The sequence below is a fragment of the Lytechinus variegatus genome, chromosome 2 (genome assembly GCF_018143015.1).
Source record: "Lytechinus variegatus isolate NC3 chromosome 2, Lvar_3.0, whole genome shotgun sequence".
NCBI classification, from domain to species: domain Eukaryota; kingdom Metazoa; phylum Echinodermata; class Echinoidea; order Temnopleuroida; family Toxopneustidae; genus Lytechinus; species Lytechinus variegatus.
In genome coordinates this window covers 49,491,157-49,507,970 of record NC_054741.1, presented here as the reverse complement: position 1 = coordinate 49,507,970, position 16,814 = coordinate 49,491,157, and the positions used below count along the sequence as shown (strand labels likewise).

General features: G+C 36.9%; 1 protein-coding gene across 1 annotated transcript; it reads left to right on the top strand.

Annotated features, from left to right (window-relative positions):
• Nucleotides 1–11,838: 11,838 nt before the first annotated feature.
• On the top strand, nucleotides 11,839–15,666 carry LOC121408253 (forkhead box protein Q1-like). The gene has a single exon (XM_041599649.1). The coding sequence runs from the start codon at nucleotides 12,421–12,423 to the stop codon at nucleotides 13,861–13,863; it is 1,443 nt and encodes a 480-aa protein (XP_041455583.1). The 5' UTR covers nucleotides 11,839–12,420; the 3' UTR covers nucleotides 13,864–15,666.
• The last annotated feature ends 1,148 nt before the right edge of the window (nucleotides 15,667–16,814 follow it).

Here is a 16,814-nt window from a genome sequence, read left to right as displayed (position 1 = left end):
AGATGGAGAGCGATTGAGGATGGCAAGAGTTTTACAATTGGAATAGTCCACGTTTGATCTGGCTTTACTACACCATTAAAGATCAAAAATAAAGAAAGAAGATCTGGAGGAAAAGAAACCCTGTTGATTTAGGGTGTTACGACGGTCGTGTCATCGACATACCACGAGGCCTGGAGACGGGGCCAAGCTACCGGTGGCCGTTGGCACGTAAGGTAAACTTGACTCTTTACTTGCTGGCGACAACTTTACTTCTCAGCTGTCACTGGTATAACACTGATCAAATAATCATTGCTGAATTGGTCTTCTTTATTCGACCTTGATGGCCGTGTCTTCCACACCGGGCAATGGGCGTCTCCCATCACCTGTTAACATACGAAAACTAATATCACCTTCAAACAAAAACAAACTTAAAAAATAACCTAATTTTTCGGTATTTGGCTGAAGTTACATTGAATACAATCACGGTGATAATGCGGATTCTTGTATAGCTTGCATGTTAGATATGTCACTCTACTCCAGGATTGGTATTCCCTGACTTTAACATATTATCTGTGAGCATGGACCTAAGCTCTTGGTAAACCATGCAGCGTTTCTAGAAACCTGGGTCGAATGTTTGCAAATAAAATCGATATATTACCAAAAGAGATGAATGCTACATCAGTGGGATTCGATCCCCGGATCCTGTAAAGCCTTTATAGAGATAATCCACTCAATCAACACCACAATAAATATCTGGGAAAGACTTTTTCCCTTTTCGTGAAAGTTGTTCTCTCCAGAATAATGAGAAAGATTATTGAGCAAAAAAAAAGAGAAAGATTTCCACAGAATAGAGTAACCATTAAACAAAATTATTCTGGAAACAACCCCTCCCCTAGAATGATGCATAAGAAAACATCTTATTAAGATATTCCAAAACTCTGACCACGGAATATTTCCATTCACACATTAGATGGCGCCATTTTGGTCCCCTACACCATCATTCATTGCCATTCGGTTGATCGTTCAGATGTGAAATGAGTCGAGAAAGTAGCTGGTATGATATGACGTGCTTAAGTAGCGATACTACAACCAGACTCAGTCAGAAGGGTGTGTAAACTTTGTAAAGTTCTTGTCTAAAACCAATCGTTGTTTAAACCCCTTCATGAAAGACAAACAATAATGCATAAAGCAAACGATTAAAGAACACCAAACATGTGGCCTTTTATTCTTTATTTTTTTTCAATTGTGATTGTTCTCTATTGTTCCATTCGTGGTTGGCTCGAAGCTAATTCTGAATGTATAAACATGAAATCGTATACCAGCGGTTGTTGAGTTTTGTCCTCTTTTTCTGAAAGACGAGGAAATGGAAGAAAACAAACGTGTAGTATGTTGATTTACATGTATTTCGTATATTGCGTGCTAGGCAAACTTCGATAAGTGGCTTCTGCTCAATTATGATCGACAATGAGTTTGCATTTAAGATCAAATCCTATATTCACCTGTAAAAGAACACATCAATCCTGTAATTAATCTATTCCAAATTTCAATGCAGATTTTTTTTAGTAGAAGTATAACTCGAATAAGTTAAAAAACAGACACTTTTACTAAAGAAGGAATACGTGGTCACACAGATTAAAGCAAATTTGGACAATGTAAAGTCATAGTGAAAGTTAAACTATAGTGCAAGGAGATGCTCATTGAACTTCAAATATTAAAATGAATATATACATGTAAATAAAGACAACTCAAGAAGTATAACTTTGTACCATAATACTTCCAAAATGCTTTAAATGTCATTTTTATAAAAGTATCGAATAAATACAATTAAGAAAACACGTTAACTTATAAATCACAATAAAATAAGAAAAAGGGAGAAAATTGCAGAATGACATGCCATTTTATTTACTCTTACAGCGTGAACTCAATGATATGTTTTTGAAAGGTAAAAAGGTTTACGATGCGGTACAGCAGAATATGTTTGAAATGACAATGCCAAAACGCTAATAATTACTTGTGTAAATCTTACGACGGCTGGTAGCATGCGATATATCATATTACATTGATCATTCATCTCACACATTTCAGCTTTAATTTGACAAGTGCACTGAAAAAGAGTTATGAGAGGCTAAGTTGATGTGTACCCAAAATGAATGTGTGATTGGGAGTGGCCGAACGGTAAGGGAGAAGAATAGTTGAATCATCCCGTTCAAGTACCATCTCAAGTGGGTTGTGAAACGTAAACAAAAGACAAACACCATCTTAGCAAAGATGAGGAGAGGCATGGGATATGATAATCATAAGATTAAGAGAGGGCGAGAGAAAGAAACAGAGAGGGGTGGAGACAGAGAGGGGGGCGTGAGAGAGGGTTGAAGTTGAAGAAGCGGTGAGAGGATGGGAGAAGCGGCGAGAGGGAGGGAGTAGGGGCAAGAGGCTGGTTGGTTGGTTTTATTCACGATTAAACATACATGAAATATAAACAAAATATACATTGCATAATGAAATAATTATATACAACTATATAAAAACATAACCATGATAACAATGAATGTAATACAGAAATAAAGAAATCACATCGCAGGGATAAACCTGTTTCAGATTGGTTATGAATAGCGGGAGACAGTGGAGGGAGGGGGTGTCGAGATAATAATGGAATACATCCTCGACTGTTGGTGGAAAATGATATGGTTCAATTTTTCCTTTGACATGAAAAAAAGAGTGTACTGAAAAAGCGTACTGATTGACATTATTGCAGGTGTAACTCTTGATGGATGAAAAGCTGAAAGAAACTGAAACAAAATCTGATATTTCGAAAAAAAATTCATTCAAAATTTTTGTTAAAAGCAATGAATAATATTTTTTTATAAAGATATTGGTTCAGTTAATGGCAGGAATTGGTTTCTTGTATAAGAAAAGCTAAATGCCATCATGATTACAATCATACTTCTGATCATACAGTAGATACAGTACTAATATGTGGGTTTGCCCGACGTATCAATCAGAGTATTGTAGCTAGATTGAGTGAAAGGTTCCATAACCAGTGGATAGGAGTATGGGACTTAACCTGCAATGGCGTATTAGATCGTCTCTTGTCGAAATAAGCATCTGAACTAGGATAACAGTTGACATGGTCATGATCACACTATGGATGAAGTGTGTCGAATATACTAAAAAGTATCTCGGTAGTTGGATTAATATCATTGTATTCCATTATCTTAGATACATCAGCAGATCTATACCCTCATCCATCAACCTCATACGGTCAGTAACACCAAATAAGCCGGCTCCAGATCGATTAAAGCTATCGTGGTATTTTTAATGACACAGTGATCGGTTGGTTGACTTCGGTTTCGTTGGTCTGACAGACCCGCGGGTGGTAAGGGTTTACAAGAAGGGTCACTCGAAACCATGGAAAAAGCAGCAAGTGCATCCTTTCCCAAGCATCATATGAATGACTTGCGGTCAACGTTGCTGCGAGGACCAGAGGGAATCCTTGCCACTACTGTCCTCTTTTGTTAGCATGTCTGAATGGACGGATGTCAACGGTGGTGGGTCGGTCACCAGAGGAATAGGATTGACAAGAGGATTGAGATGATTGCGGGAAGGTGAGAAAAGTAGAGAAGAGAATGAAAGGTGGAATAAAAGAAGGAGATAAACTGATAAATTGTAAAAAAAAATACAGAGTGTGGGAGAGGGAGGGGGGAGGGGAAGAGGGAGAGAGAGTGAGAGGGAGATAGGGGGGGGGGGGGAGAAAGAAATGTTTAGAGGATGGATGTGGTTTCTTGTTTCAATGATCTATCGGAAGCGGGGGAGAATCATGGATCCTTGGGAGGATGGGTGTGGTTTTATATTTTATTGATTATGTAGAAAGAGGGGGAGGGGCAAGGATACTTGGGAGGACGGGTGTGGTTTTATAGTTCATTGATTATGTAGAATGAGGGGGAGTGGCATGGATCCTTGGGAGGATGGGTTTGGTTTCACATTTTAAAGGACAAGTCCACCCCAACAAAAAGTTGGTTTGAAAAAAGGAGAAAAATCTAACAAGCAAGACACTGAAACTTTCATCAAATTCGGATGTAAAATAAGAAAGTTATGACATTTTAAAGTTTCGCTTTATTTCACAAAACAGTTATATGCACATCTTTGCTGGTATGCAAATTGGCAGACGGATAAAGTCACCCACTCACTATTTCTTTTGTATTTTATTATATGAAATATGAAATATTCAAATTTTCTCCTCCTTTTCAAGTGAAACAAAATTTTATTTCTCCCTGAAAATGTGGAATTACCGTTATTTTAACAGTTTATGGCTAAAGGTCAAGTCCACCCCAGAAATATTCATTTTCATTTTTTTTTAAAACAAGTGCACACCTAGTTACCAATAATGCATATAGCATTTCCATTTATTTAAAAGCAGGATAAAAGAGCATTGGAGATTAAATGCCTTGCTCACGGGCATAGGTATACCGTGGCCGGGGATCGAACCCCGGACTTTCCCATGTATAGTAAGGCGCCTTAGACCACTCGGCCACGACACTTCCATTGTTGAATAATACAATATTTCAATTTTTACAAATTTGACAATAAGGACCAACTTAACTTTACCATAAACTGTTACAATAATGGTAATTCCACATGTTCAAGGAGAATTAAAACTTTGTTTCACTTGACAAGGAGGAGAAAATTAGAATATTTCATATTTCATATAATAAAATACAAAAGAAATAGTGAGTGGGTGACGTCATCAGTCTGTCAATTTGCATACCGACCAGGATGTGCATATAAATGTTTTGTGAATTTAAGCGAAACTTTAAAATGTCATAACTTTGTTATTTTACATCCGATTTTGATGAAATTTTTAGTGTTTTCCTTGTTGGATTTTTCTCCTTTTTTTCAAATCAACTTTTTGTTGGGGTGGACTTGTCCTTTAAGTTAAGTTGATCCTTATTGTCAAAGGTGTAAAAATTGAAATATTGTATTATTCAAACAATAAAAAAACAAGAGAAACAGTGAGTGATGGACTTCATCGACTCTCTCATTTGCATATCGTTGAGTTGTGCATTTAACTGTTTTGTGAAAAATAAGCGAAAATTAAAAATGTCTTGACTTTCTAATTTTACATCAAATTTCAATGAAATTTGCAGCGTTATGTATCTTTGTTTTTTTTTCTATCGTTTCAACGCAACAATTTTCTGGGGTGGACTTGACCTTTAATGATATGTAGACAGAAGGGGGAGGAACACGGATTCTTGGGAGGATGGGTGTGGTTTCATATTTTAATGATATGTAAAAAGAGGGGGAGGAGCATGGATCCTTGGGAGGGTGGGTGTGGTTGTTTTTATATCAATGATAATGATGAACGATTTTGTATTTTCATCATGAAAAATACTTGTTTCAGTCATATTGTAAGTGCATTTGGAGTCTCAGTATCAAGAGAAAGGATACACTAACTGCTGATGCGGGATAAAGAGCGACCAAACTTTACACCAATGGGAAAATAACGTTTATTTCTTACTCTAGAAAGAGGGAAAAAAGCGTAAACCTATAAAACCTAACCAATCATTAATTACATAAAAAATAATGTTAGAGCAAGTGCACTACACTCATGAAGGCGGTAAACTAACGATTCGGGAGTACAAGACACCTGCAAAATTTACTCTAGGATTACCCCAAGTTCCCTTCAATAACTCCTTATTAGTATTCGATAACAATTAAAAATCTTTAGAAGCAATTCATTTTAATAAAAACGTCTCTTAAAATCTCAAATTCATTCTTAATTTCTTTTCGTGTGAAGTCAAGCGATGCACCGGCGACGCGCGCTCGCTCACATCGCGGCCAACAATAATTGTACGTTCGCTAGTTGCCGAGAAAGCAACGCAACCCATGGATATTTCATAGTCTTTTCATCGGAGGAAAAATGAGAAAGAAATGAACTTGTAACATCGAAGCGCTATATTACATGGAGATTAAATCAGGCATCACTACATTATTATGAAGTCATGAATACCCTGGGAGGCACTGGGGACCATTCAATAGAAGCCTAGTGTGCTTATCTTGTTTGAACAACAAGTTGTAATTTTCATATTTAGCTCCTAATCACTGATAACAACTATCAATCATTTTCGTGCCATGCGCGCGTCCGTCGTGGCGGGTTGATGCCGTAGTTCGCTAGCCTTCAACTGCAGGTGCATGGGGGTGTCGTTGGGGGGTAGTGAGCCCCTACCATTGGTTTTATAGCTAGCCCACTCTGACTTGTGTAGGGACATCGCGATTTATCCTCTAAATTTGATTTCTGACTTTTCGTTTAAGTATTCATGAGACACCCGTTCAGTGTGTTGGTCTTGGGTGTTAGTCTGCTGGTTAGGGTAGACATGGCAAAGTGAGGGCGATCCATCGAGATCCCGCCATTATATCTTTTCTATCTTATACCTTTGCACTCATGAATCTTTAAATCCTCATCATAGGGGGAATCGATCTCAAGCATGCTTGTTTTTCAGCCCGCGGCTTAGGGGACATCATCGCGCAGCTCCGGGCTAGCATGAAACTAAGCTTTGCATCCATTATATTCACTCATTTTTTAATTTTTTTTCTTGAAAATCGTCACAACTTCCCTGCAATTTCCTTGTGTATCTCGTCGTGGAGTTGGTCTGGTCGCCTGCCAGTTCATCTCATCGTCAATGGCGGGGTGCTGACGAGCGTTCGCCGACAAGTCCGCCACACGAGTATCGTCTGACCCCCCATATCAGCTATCCAACCTCACCGGTATTAGCCCTATTGTTGCTCATTTGCTGGTATTTTCATCGCCTAAAATGCTGCTGATTTTGCCTCCAAATTGATTACGATTTAGTCTGCCGACTCTATAGGCAATGCTAAAGACCTTTGAATATGACGGTAATCGCCCGTTCATAAACCGAGGATTTTGACGGCAGTGAAAGGCGCGTGCGAAACGACGGTGCATCGCTAGCCCGGAGATCCCCCGTGGTGATGGATGAGTATAGTAGAGTGCATGAGGCTTTGATTCAGCTTCTTTTATGATCAGTTATAAAGAGCTGCTAACAGCGGAGCGGCCGTTCAAACATCTCGACTCATTCACAGAATTTCCTTACATCGGCGATCATCGTAACGCCATGAAATTCTTGTTACAATTACGCTCATGTGATTCAAACTCCTCCCTGTTCAACATCATCAATCTACACGACGCGAGAAATATCAGCGGATGAAAACTCTTTAGTGAGGACAAATAAAAAAGATTATGAATGATATGTAGACATCGCTATTTACTTCCATGATTATCGCCAGAATAGCCGCCAACGAGAATTGAAAAAGATCTACACAGAATAAAATAGTAAACACCAATTATTTATTAATGCAGGAAAATGCAGGCATTTTAATTTATACTCGATCGCTTTCCCTCGCAATCTATACTTTTCCCCTCTCCACGTTAAATTTTCTTCTTCTTGCATTAGATGAGAATAGACTTCTTTCATTGAAAAACCACCATCTTCATCCAAACACACTCAGGAACATACGTATTTGCAGTTAGTAGACAATAAAGATATGCAAAACTGCCATCTTGTAATTTCATTGGAAAGCATGATTTAAGTACTTTCCGAGTCACAAATTAATCCAGTTTTGATTTTAAAAGATGACTGGAATTTTAACAGGCATATTAAACTTAATGAACAAATGAAATCACAAACATGACAGACATATCAGAGGAAAGAGAATATATGTAGAGACTGAAGAGAGGGAGAGAGAAAGAGAGAGAGGGGGAGAGGGGTCCACATTCTACAAGCTTTGTTTTTCAGTGGACCTCTCCATTCTTCTCATGAAACATAATTATATTGATTTTATTATATTCAATTATATTGATTTTATTGACATGCATGTTAATTTATATTTGAATCACTTATTGAATATGTATATCATTTATTCAATGTTGAATTTTGTTCATGCTTTTATTTAAATTGAATCAATTTATCTTGTACTTATTTGTATTATGTTGAAGAATGAGAAATAAAATAAATTGAATTGAGTTGAATTGAATTGAGAGAGAGGGGAAGAGAGAGAGAGGGGGGGGGGAACAAACAGAAAAATGAAATCACGAAAGAAAAGGAGAAGATACCATCATAAACAAAGGATGGGAAAGGAAATTGAATTCAGTTGAATTGGTATATGGTTTATTGAAAAAAATATCTAACAGGCAGCTCGCAGGCTGAAAATGTTCAATTTACAAGCAAAATGTCAGCAGAGATAGCATAATTATACAATGGTGAGAGATTAAACATAAATTGAATTAACACTGATCAAATGTCAAATGCAATTGGTAGAAATTACAATAAATTGATTTTATACTATTGTGTTTGAAATCAAAATACAGAAACAAACAAATAGGGCTAAATTGACAACAATGAACAAAAGCAGAAAATGAGTGGTGTAGTTGAAGGAAAGGTCAAGTGATTGGAATTTAAATAAAGTAAATTTGTCGTGTAGATAGAGACAAAATTAATGTTACTTCGAGTTGAAATAACATCAAAAGAAACAGTAAATTTCAGTGTGCAGCAAAGTGTCCATGGGAACGTGCTCGCGCGCCAGTGTATGTGTGTTATCTTATTTCAAAAAGTGTGTATGAGAAAGAACTTTATTATTGAATAATTGAAATTGAAATTGAAAAAGGAAAGGGAAAAGATATTCTTTTTAAAGAAAAAAAAAGAGATGGAAGAGAGAGAGAGGGAGGGTAGAGAGAGCGTGAGACATCTATAAACATATGCTGAATATTTGAAAGCACAGAGAAGATAGTGTCTAAACAAGAGAAAGGAAGGGAGAGAGAAAGTGTGTGCGTGATAAAAAGAAATATATTGATATAAGCTCTCCTTTAAAGCGACCGCACACCTTACGATTGGTCTGCGACCCCATTTTGAAATAAAACCTAGTAGAATTTGATGCTAATATTGAGACATGGAATATCTTACTGTGTCACGTTTGAAATCATCGTACGAATACCTAAGTTCAAATCTGTGACTTTGCTATCATCCTTCTTAGAATAAAAGCAAATTTAATATCTAGTCGTAATGACGTCATAGCAGTCGTACGATCGACTACGATTTGAAACTAATTTGGCCTTCCCTCCAAAATAAAGGCTTACTATCTTACAAACCGTTTATATTAGTATTCTTTCAATCAATTTTAACCTCAAATAAAGTGATATGGTCCATTCACATTTTCAAAAAAAATGAGTAAAGTGCGATTTGTTCCCAAATCGGATCGCGAACAGTCGTAAGGTGTGCGGTGGCCTTAAGACATAATCATTAATCCATCGTAGAGGATAATTTCCTGAAAGTCTGGCTCGTACATAATGCATACCATTTTCTTTACTTAAAATTTATTGTAAACTATAAGCTGATTAGTGCAAATAGATATAAGCCAAACCAACAGCGGAAATGAAATAAAACATGAAGAAAAACGAAATAGAATTCTCCATCATTTTGTGCAACATACTTTTAATGGTGTATTGAAGACTAGTACGCACTTTGGGCGCGACAGAAAAAGGAATAAAAAACAAAAGCCTCCTTGATATACTCTAATAAGCAGACGTGGTAAAAAACACAACACTTCCACATTCTTTTTGTAAATACTTTATTTGAGATTTCATTCAAATTATAACATTACATCAAATCAATTTAATTTTCTGTAGATTGTGTTTGTATTTTTGTTATTGTCCATTTGGTGTTAAGTCATCTTTTTACATTCATCCATACAAAAATGATACAAAACCATGAACAAATGTATACAAATACAAAACTAGTACAAATCTTCATTTCGTTTTAATAACGTAAAATTAAATCGTCTACAAACTAATAAGCAAGAAAGTGTATTGCAAGGAACATCAAAGTTTATCATGGTAATGATATGGTATTAACAATTCCAACATAGCCATGCTTACGATATCTGATAATGTATGATACTCGATGTGACAGATCTTTGATTAAAACATATATTTCATTCAAATGGATAAAGGGGAAAATAAGTTATACAAAAGAAAGAAGAAAAAAAGCGACCATTCATGTTAAGTAACATTTTAAAACTGGCGCTAAAGACAGAAATGCAGAGGGTCTTTTTCTCCTCTCTTTTTGATTTCCTAATCTTTTCAATCGTGTATTTTCCTTGATAAGGGCAAGTACAATAATTGAACCATCATACGTATATGTCATTTTTATATTTATATAATTATAAATTACAAAAACTCTTCATAATTAATATGATGACGACTCTTCATTGGTAGACTACCTCTTCCACGACTTTCACCGACCCTCCCCACTTACATACGCAGACACACCCTCCCTCGCGTACTCGCAAACACACCCTCCTCTATTCACACACACAAAACAGCATATGCGCATTACATATGCTAATTCAACACACACATCCACGCGCACGCATCCCACATACAATCACACACCCCAATACACTTTTTTTTGTTTTGAATAATACACACATCCACATACACAGCCATGCACACACAAAAACAAAAGTTTGGGAAGAGATATGCTGCAATCACTTTAAGAATATAGTCGCCGTCTGTTTAAAGCCATTCAACTGCATTGATAAAAGTAATATCTAATGTTTCATGCCATATTGGTTTATTTTCTCTCGTATTGTTCGTATTTCATTTCAGATATTCAAAGTAAACACTCCAGGAAGAATCTAACATATATATGAAGTAGCATACGGAAAAGATTAAAATGCAAAATATAAATGAGTTTTTTTTATCCAAATCTTCAGACTCAAAGCATTGGAATTTATGATGAGATTGATAATCGCAGAAAGATCAGGGAAATATCAACGGTTATTTTAGGAGAGAATCTCTTTTCAGATAACAATTTATGAAACGCTTTGACAGCGGAAGGACGCCAATATAACCTTGAATTGAATGATATCTCGCTTAGCTTGACTAATTGTTGGAATTCAGTCCTACAATTAATATTAACCGACAATAAAGCGGGAAGGATATTGTGACATTCTCAGAGCGAACGGAGTAGAGAAGTGATATGGCAAATTGTAGAAGGTGCAGAATGGCGCGTCTAAAAAAGAGAAACGAAAAGAGTCAGAGAGGGAGAGAGAGGGAGGGAGAGAGGCAGAATGCATGAGTACATGTGTGTGAGTGAGAGTGCGTGTGTGCGTGTGTGTGTGAGGGTAGATGCGTGTTTGAAGGTGTGTGTGTGTGAGAGAGAATGGCAGAGAGAGAGAGAGAATGAGAGGGAAAGAGAAAAGGGACTATATGAACTGCCTGTCATTTTTATGAATGAACTAATATTAAAAACAAAATCTTTATGAGATGACTGTGAGGACAAGATGTGGGATAAGCAGATTGAATGATACAATATTGGACCTTTGTATTATAGGAGGGGATAACTGCTATGATAAAAAACATAAACAAAATACTTGTTACTTCTACTTCAAGAAGCAAATGAGACAGTCAACAAATTTAAAGAAATGACTAAAACATAAAAGTTTAACGAATTCACTTTAAACCCCTTGTACATGCAAGACAGCAAAATGGGGAAAAGGAAGGAGAGGATATAACAATAGATAGGGTAAGACATAAGGAGAGAGAGTTTGCGAAAGAGATAGGTATATACATACATATATATAGATAGATAGATCAAGAGAGAGGAGAGAGAAAGAGAGAGGAGAGTGAGGGGGGGTGCACACATCTCGCGATGGTGTCTTATTGGTTTCTTGAGTTGTCTTAGAACAAACATAGGTTGTGTGTGCGTCTGCGTGCTACTGAATGCGTGCATTGCCTTGGATCATAGAATGTGTGAGCATCCAAGAAAAAAAGTGCGTCTTCCTCTCATCTTGAGACTGGCATCAAGCATTGTTGGTCTATCCACCACAGCGCTAATCTAAAGACAAGAAGCTCTCCTTGTATATTAAGTGCCTATTTAGGACTCACAAAGACAGTTCCCTCTTTTTTCCAAACTTGTTCTTCTTGCTCGACCGAGAAGTGTGCCGTAGGAGTGTGAGTGATTTATTCTTGGGCAGGGACAAGGAAAGTGTGACCGAAGAACACATTTCTTCTTCAGTTTTTTTTCTGACGTGCCTAAATAGTTTAACGATCACCTGTAAGACTTTTACCGGCACTTATTTAAAGACTTGGTTTTACCGGCTGGTCGATTTTTTTCCGTGACCGATGACATGTCTCCGAAATCTTAAACCTCCTAAGTTGGGAGAGCGCCTCTTATTTAAGTCAACCTCATCAAAATATTCCACGGGTTACAAACAATGCTTATTTAAAGCATTCATCTGGATAGTTTAAATTCAAATGAAGAGACGATTTTCTATATCCAAGTATATAAACTGGAAACTAGAACAATCAGAGTGACTTCGGAGTTTTGACACATTTTAAAACTTTGAATCTCTTTTCCGTACGCAACATCCGAGATGGCATGTATGACCACTACCCACGATTCGTGTTCAATATTAAGTTCGCATGTTGGAGAGCGGTGTTATATGAACAATATGGAAGATTCGAATATTCCTGAAGACTTGAGTATGCGACCTCGTGAAACAGTGATTTGGTGTCCAGCTGACGACGTGATCGAGACGGGCGTTGATGACGAATCATTGGCGAGTTCTTCGACATCTCCGTCGGCAAGGAAACGTGCCGACATCAATGAACATGAGATAACCCTTCGCAAGTCTACTGTATCGTTTTCGAACCATGGAGAACGATTTCGGGAAGCGATTTCGACGATGTCTGAACGAGATGAGAGGTATCTCCCTACGATACCATTTCCCGAACCAGGGGAGACGTACCGTGATTCGATTACGGCAATGTCGAGCAATGCCGGCAAGTTACCAGACGCAGACGTCAGTATTCCACTGACGACATCAACAGCCACTTTACCAAAGGCAAAGGGGAAACCAACATATCATCGCCATCCTAAACCACCATTTTCTTACATTGCTTTGATTGCCATGGCAATTCGGGATTCTCCATCTGGGAAACTCACCTTAGCTGAGATTAATGAATATTTGATGAAGAAGTTTCCTTTCTTCCGCGGTAGTTACACTGGTTGGCGAAACTCGGTTCGTCATAATCTCTCTTTAAATGAATGCTTCCGTAAGATACTCCGTGATCCATCTCGACCATGGGGTAAAGATAATTATTGGACAATCAATGAAAGTAGCGAATACACCTTCGCTGATGGAGTTTTTAGACGTCGAAGAAAGCGTATTTCAAAAAGAGCGGCACAGAATAAAAAAAATCAAGAGCGACGGGAGAAGGAGTTCGCAATGAGGGAGCAACAAAAGATTTCAAAGTTTTCTGGACCTTTTAGCATTGATAGCATTCTCGGGGAAGACGATGATAGTCGAGATAATGATCACGAAGAAGATGTCGAAATGGCATTAAGTGAACAAGACTGTAAAGAAATAAATGAATCTGTGAGTATGGCAAAGTCCTCATCATTGCGTGCCGTGGTTGATCAGCGTATCAGGGATGCAGCAAATGCGGCGGCGGCTGCGGCAGGAGCCCCTCCACTCATGAGTCGCATGATACCTGCAGGGTTCGCCAGGAGCATGATACCGATGTGGAATTCTATTTACCCGGGATCTCGCATCCCTTCTCGATCACCCTTCCAGGGCATCGGCTGCTGCCCGATACCGCTGGCCCGTTACCCAGCGTTGGAAGCCCTACAGCACCACGCTAGACATCAGTTTCAGCACGGTTCGGCACTTCCGTTCCCCGTGGCTATGCCTGCTGGAGTCGTGCGGCCGGTCCTCCCCCGTCCAGGCCATCTCATTTACCCGCTCTGCCAACCCGCGTTCCGCACGGACAATGCAAAAGGGTCCAAGTTTTGTATTGACCACGTTGCATCATGATAACAAAATCACTTAACGATCTTGATTTATGACTCTTAAAACTTCATTTATGATTCATACAAGCTTTGTTATCTTACATCATATTCATGTCAACCGTTGTTGACTGTCAGAATTTGTAAACATTTTTGTTTGCGATGTTTTGACATTGATTTTCCAGCCACCATTTATCCTTATTCTATCATTCGTTTTCGCGTTGGATACTGAAACATGTCCCCTTTCAAAGAGTCCACCCACTTACATACACCCACGTCTGCATGGCATTCAATTTATATATAATGCATGTAATAATGACATGTCTTCAATTGATGCTATGTCAATTGAACATCATACTACAGTGTACTAATACAATTATAGTTTATTGAACTGAACGGTTTGAACCCCGCAGTCAATTAAATCGTATGAATGAACGAAACTATTGAACGATTTCTGTTATGAATCCTGTCATTTCCCAAGCTTTTACGTCTACGTCGACATGGTCGAAGAGCAGTCGAATAGCAATTTATAGAAGTGATTGTTCTATCGTGATATCAAAATTATACCAATGATAAAAGTATCGCAGGATCAGGAGTAAGGATGTGATATTTTTAGTACTGAAAAAGATACAAAATTGTTGAAATTTGTGAAAATCAGTATTCTGTCATGCCATCGACGTTGTATGATACTGACTGCTAAACTGAGACAATAATGAGGTTGCCAGTGCTTAGAAACATTGACTAAACGATACACCAAATGTTTTACAGAATTAATCAAATACCCTATATGTTTTCATTATCGAGCGGAACATCTAGCTTTAGGAATCGAACGATATAGATTTACCAAACTTTATTTAATTTACCTTTGTTCATTAAATTTATGTATCTGTAGATATTTCAATTCCTCAACGACTTAAACTACAAATAATAAGGGCTTATTTGTATTTTCATAATCATTAATGCTAATTTTGCTCACAATGAACGAAATAACAAAGTTTGAACAAAACTATATCAATAAGGCATCTCATTTATACATTATCGTCAATTTAGAGGTGTCTCGGCCGTGTATAATGATTAACAATTTTGTAATTCACCCTCACTATAATATGAAAAGTTTAAAATTATTTATGCACTGATTATATCCTTGTTATAAAACGTTGTTTTAAATTATTTAAGAACACATTACAAAGGTTTCTCCCTCAATTTTCTTTTCACTGATAAAAGTGTGAAGTCTATGACACACAATGTTTTAATATTTGTAGGGATTTAATTACAAAAAACGTTTTAATATTGCAATTCAATGAGAAATATGCTACGTTTCGGAGGTTAATAATCAATGGGGATAATTATGCTATTCATTTTGTACTGACAGAGAAGATGGTTTCTTCGTAAATACTTCATGTTAATTAAATACAAAGTTTAGAATCTTCATAATCATGATAATGATAAAATTCTTAATATCTCATGTATCTTCAAACAACAAACACGCAACTTTACAAACATACATTTTATGCATAGACATCATTTTAATTATTTGTGTATGTCTAGTTCCGGTTATGTCATGATGATTCCGCCCCCTTTTCTATATGAATGTGTTCCTCATGAAATGAAATATGCAATGTAAAATGTAACTTTACAAAGTCAATAAAAATGAAAGATATCAATGCATGGTATATTATTTGGAAGACATAACAGAGTTCGAACGAAGGTATTTTACACTAGAGGAAAGATTCCCCCTTTTGTCACTGATAAAAATTGTGATTTAATAAAGATGGAACGCATTCAATAATATTCTAATCGATCGTTGCAGAAAATAAAGATATAGGCTACAGATCAAATCAGGCGTATTTATTCATTTATCTATTTTTTTTTTATTATTTATGTAGTCATTTATAATTGCTTTTAATAAAGAATTTATTTTTTTGAGAAGACATTCTCATCATGAGCAGGTTTTAAGATCGATAATATAATATGTATATATAATTTGTATGCTGTTAATGATATTTATATATATTTGGCAAAAACGGTATTGTACATACATTGTTGAATAGTCATATGCACAGAAAAATGAAAATTGATGTTGAGTTTCTTTTAAGAACAATTTATACATGTGCGTTGTGTGAAGTATGATGTTTTACATTTGTATCCATCGTTTCAAAGACCAATTGATGTGTCACATTCCTTGTAAAATAAATCAATACCCTCTCCTCTATATCTGAAACCTAGTATTACCACTTTTTTATAATTACTTTAAGCATTGTGTGAGGTGTATGGTCTGATGCGAGTGATTCGAATACTTATCGTTATTAACTTGAATTACATAGCTTCATGTACTGATGATATATTTATACACATGTTTCTCTGAATGAGAATAGAAAATGAAATGCGCATACTTGATTAGGGAAAAAGAAAGAGGGCGAGGAGCATGATAGACATAGAGAGGGAGAGAGAGAGAGAGAGGGGGGGGGGAAATAAAACAAGAAAATGCGATAGAGTGAGAGATAGATAGAGGGGGGAGGGGTGAGAGAGGGGGAGATAGGGGAAGCGGTATAGAGGATAAGGCTATCAGTGGTTAATTGATATTTAAGTAAAATCTCGATTCAACGTTTGCGGTACATTATCAAATACACCGATAGGCATTGCAAAATTGCAGAAGCCACTGACGATATTTTCACCACATCAGAAAATCATTTTTTTTAGGAAGAGAGAATTGGAAACTTGTAGGATATGAAGAATCAGAAAATAATTATCAAAGTACCAAATATGAAAACTGCCGATAGAAGTGAGAGGGGACAGGATTATATCGATTGGCCCTTTCTTGATCATTAGTTCTTTATCCATGGCTTAGCGTATTGAGCACTGTTGTAATGTTCAAAGCGCTCTTTCCTGGCAGATTTCTTTTTTTTTTTTAAACATTCTCATAATCATATTTCTACTCATTGATTTTTACCAACTTAATTCCGCTTTGCCAATTAAATG

What these genes read in the sequence shown, in the direction of transcription:
- LOC121408253 (XM_041599649.1), top strand. Translation starts at nt 12,421, where the DNA reads ATGGCATGTATGACCACTACCCACGATTCGTGTTCAATATTAAGTTCG.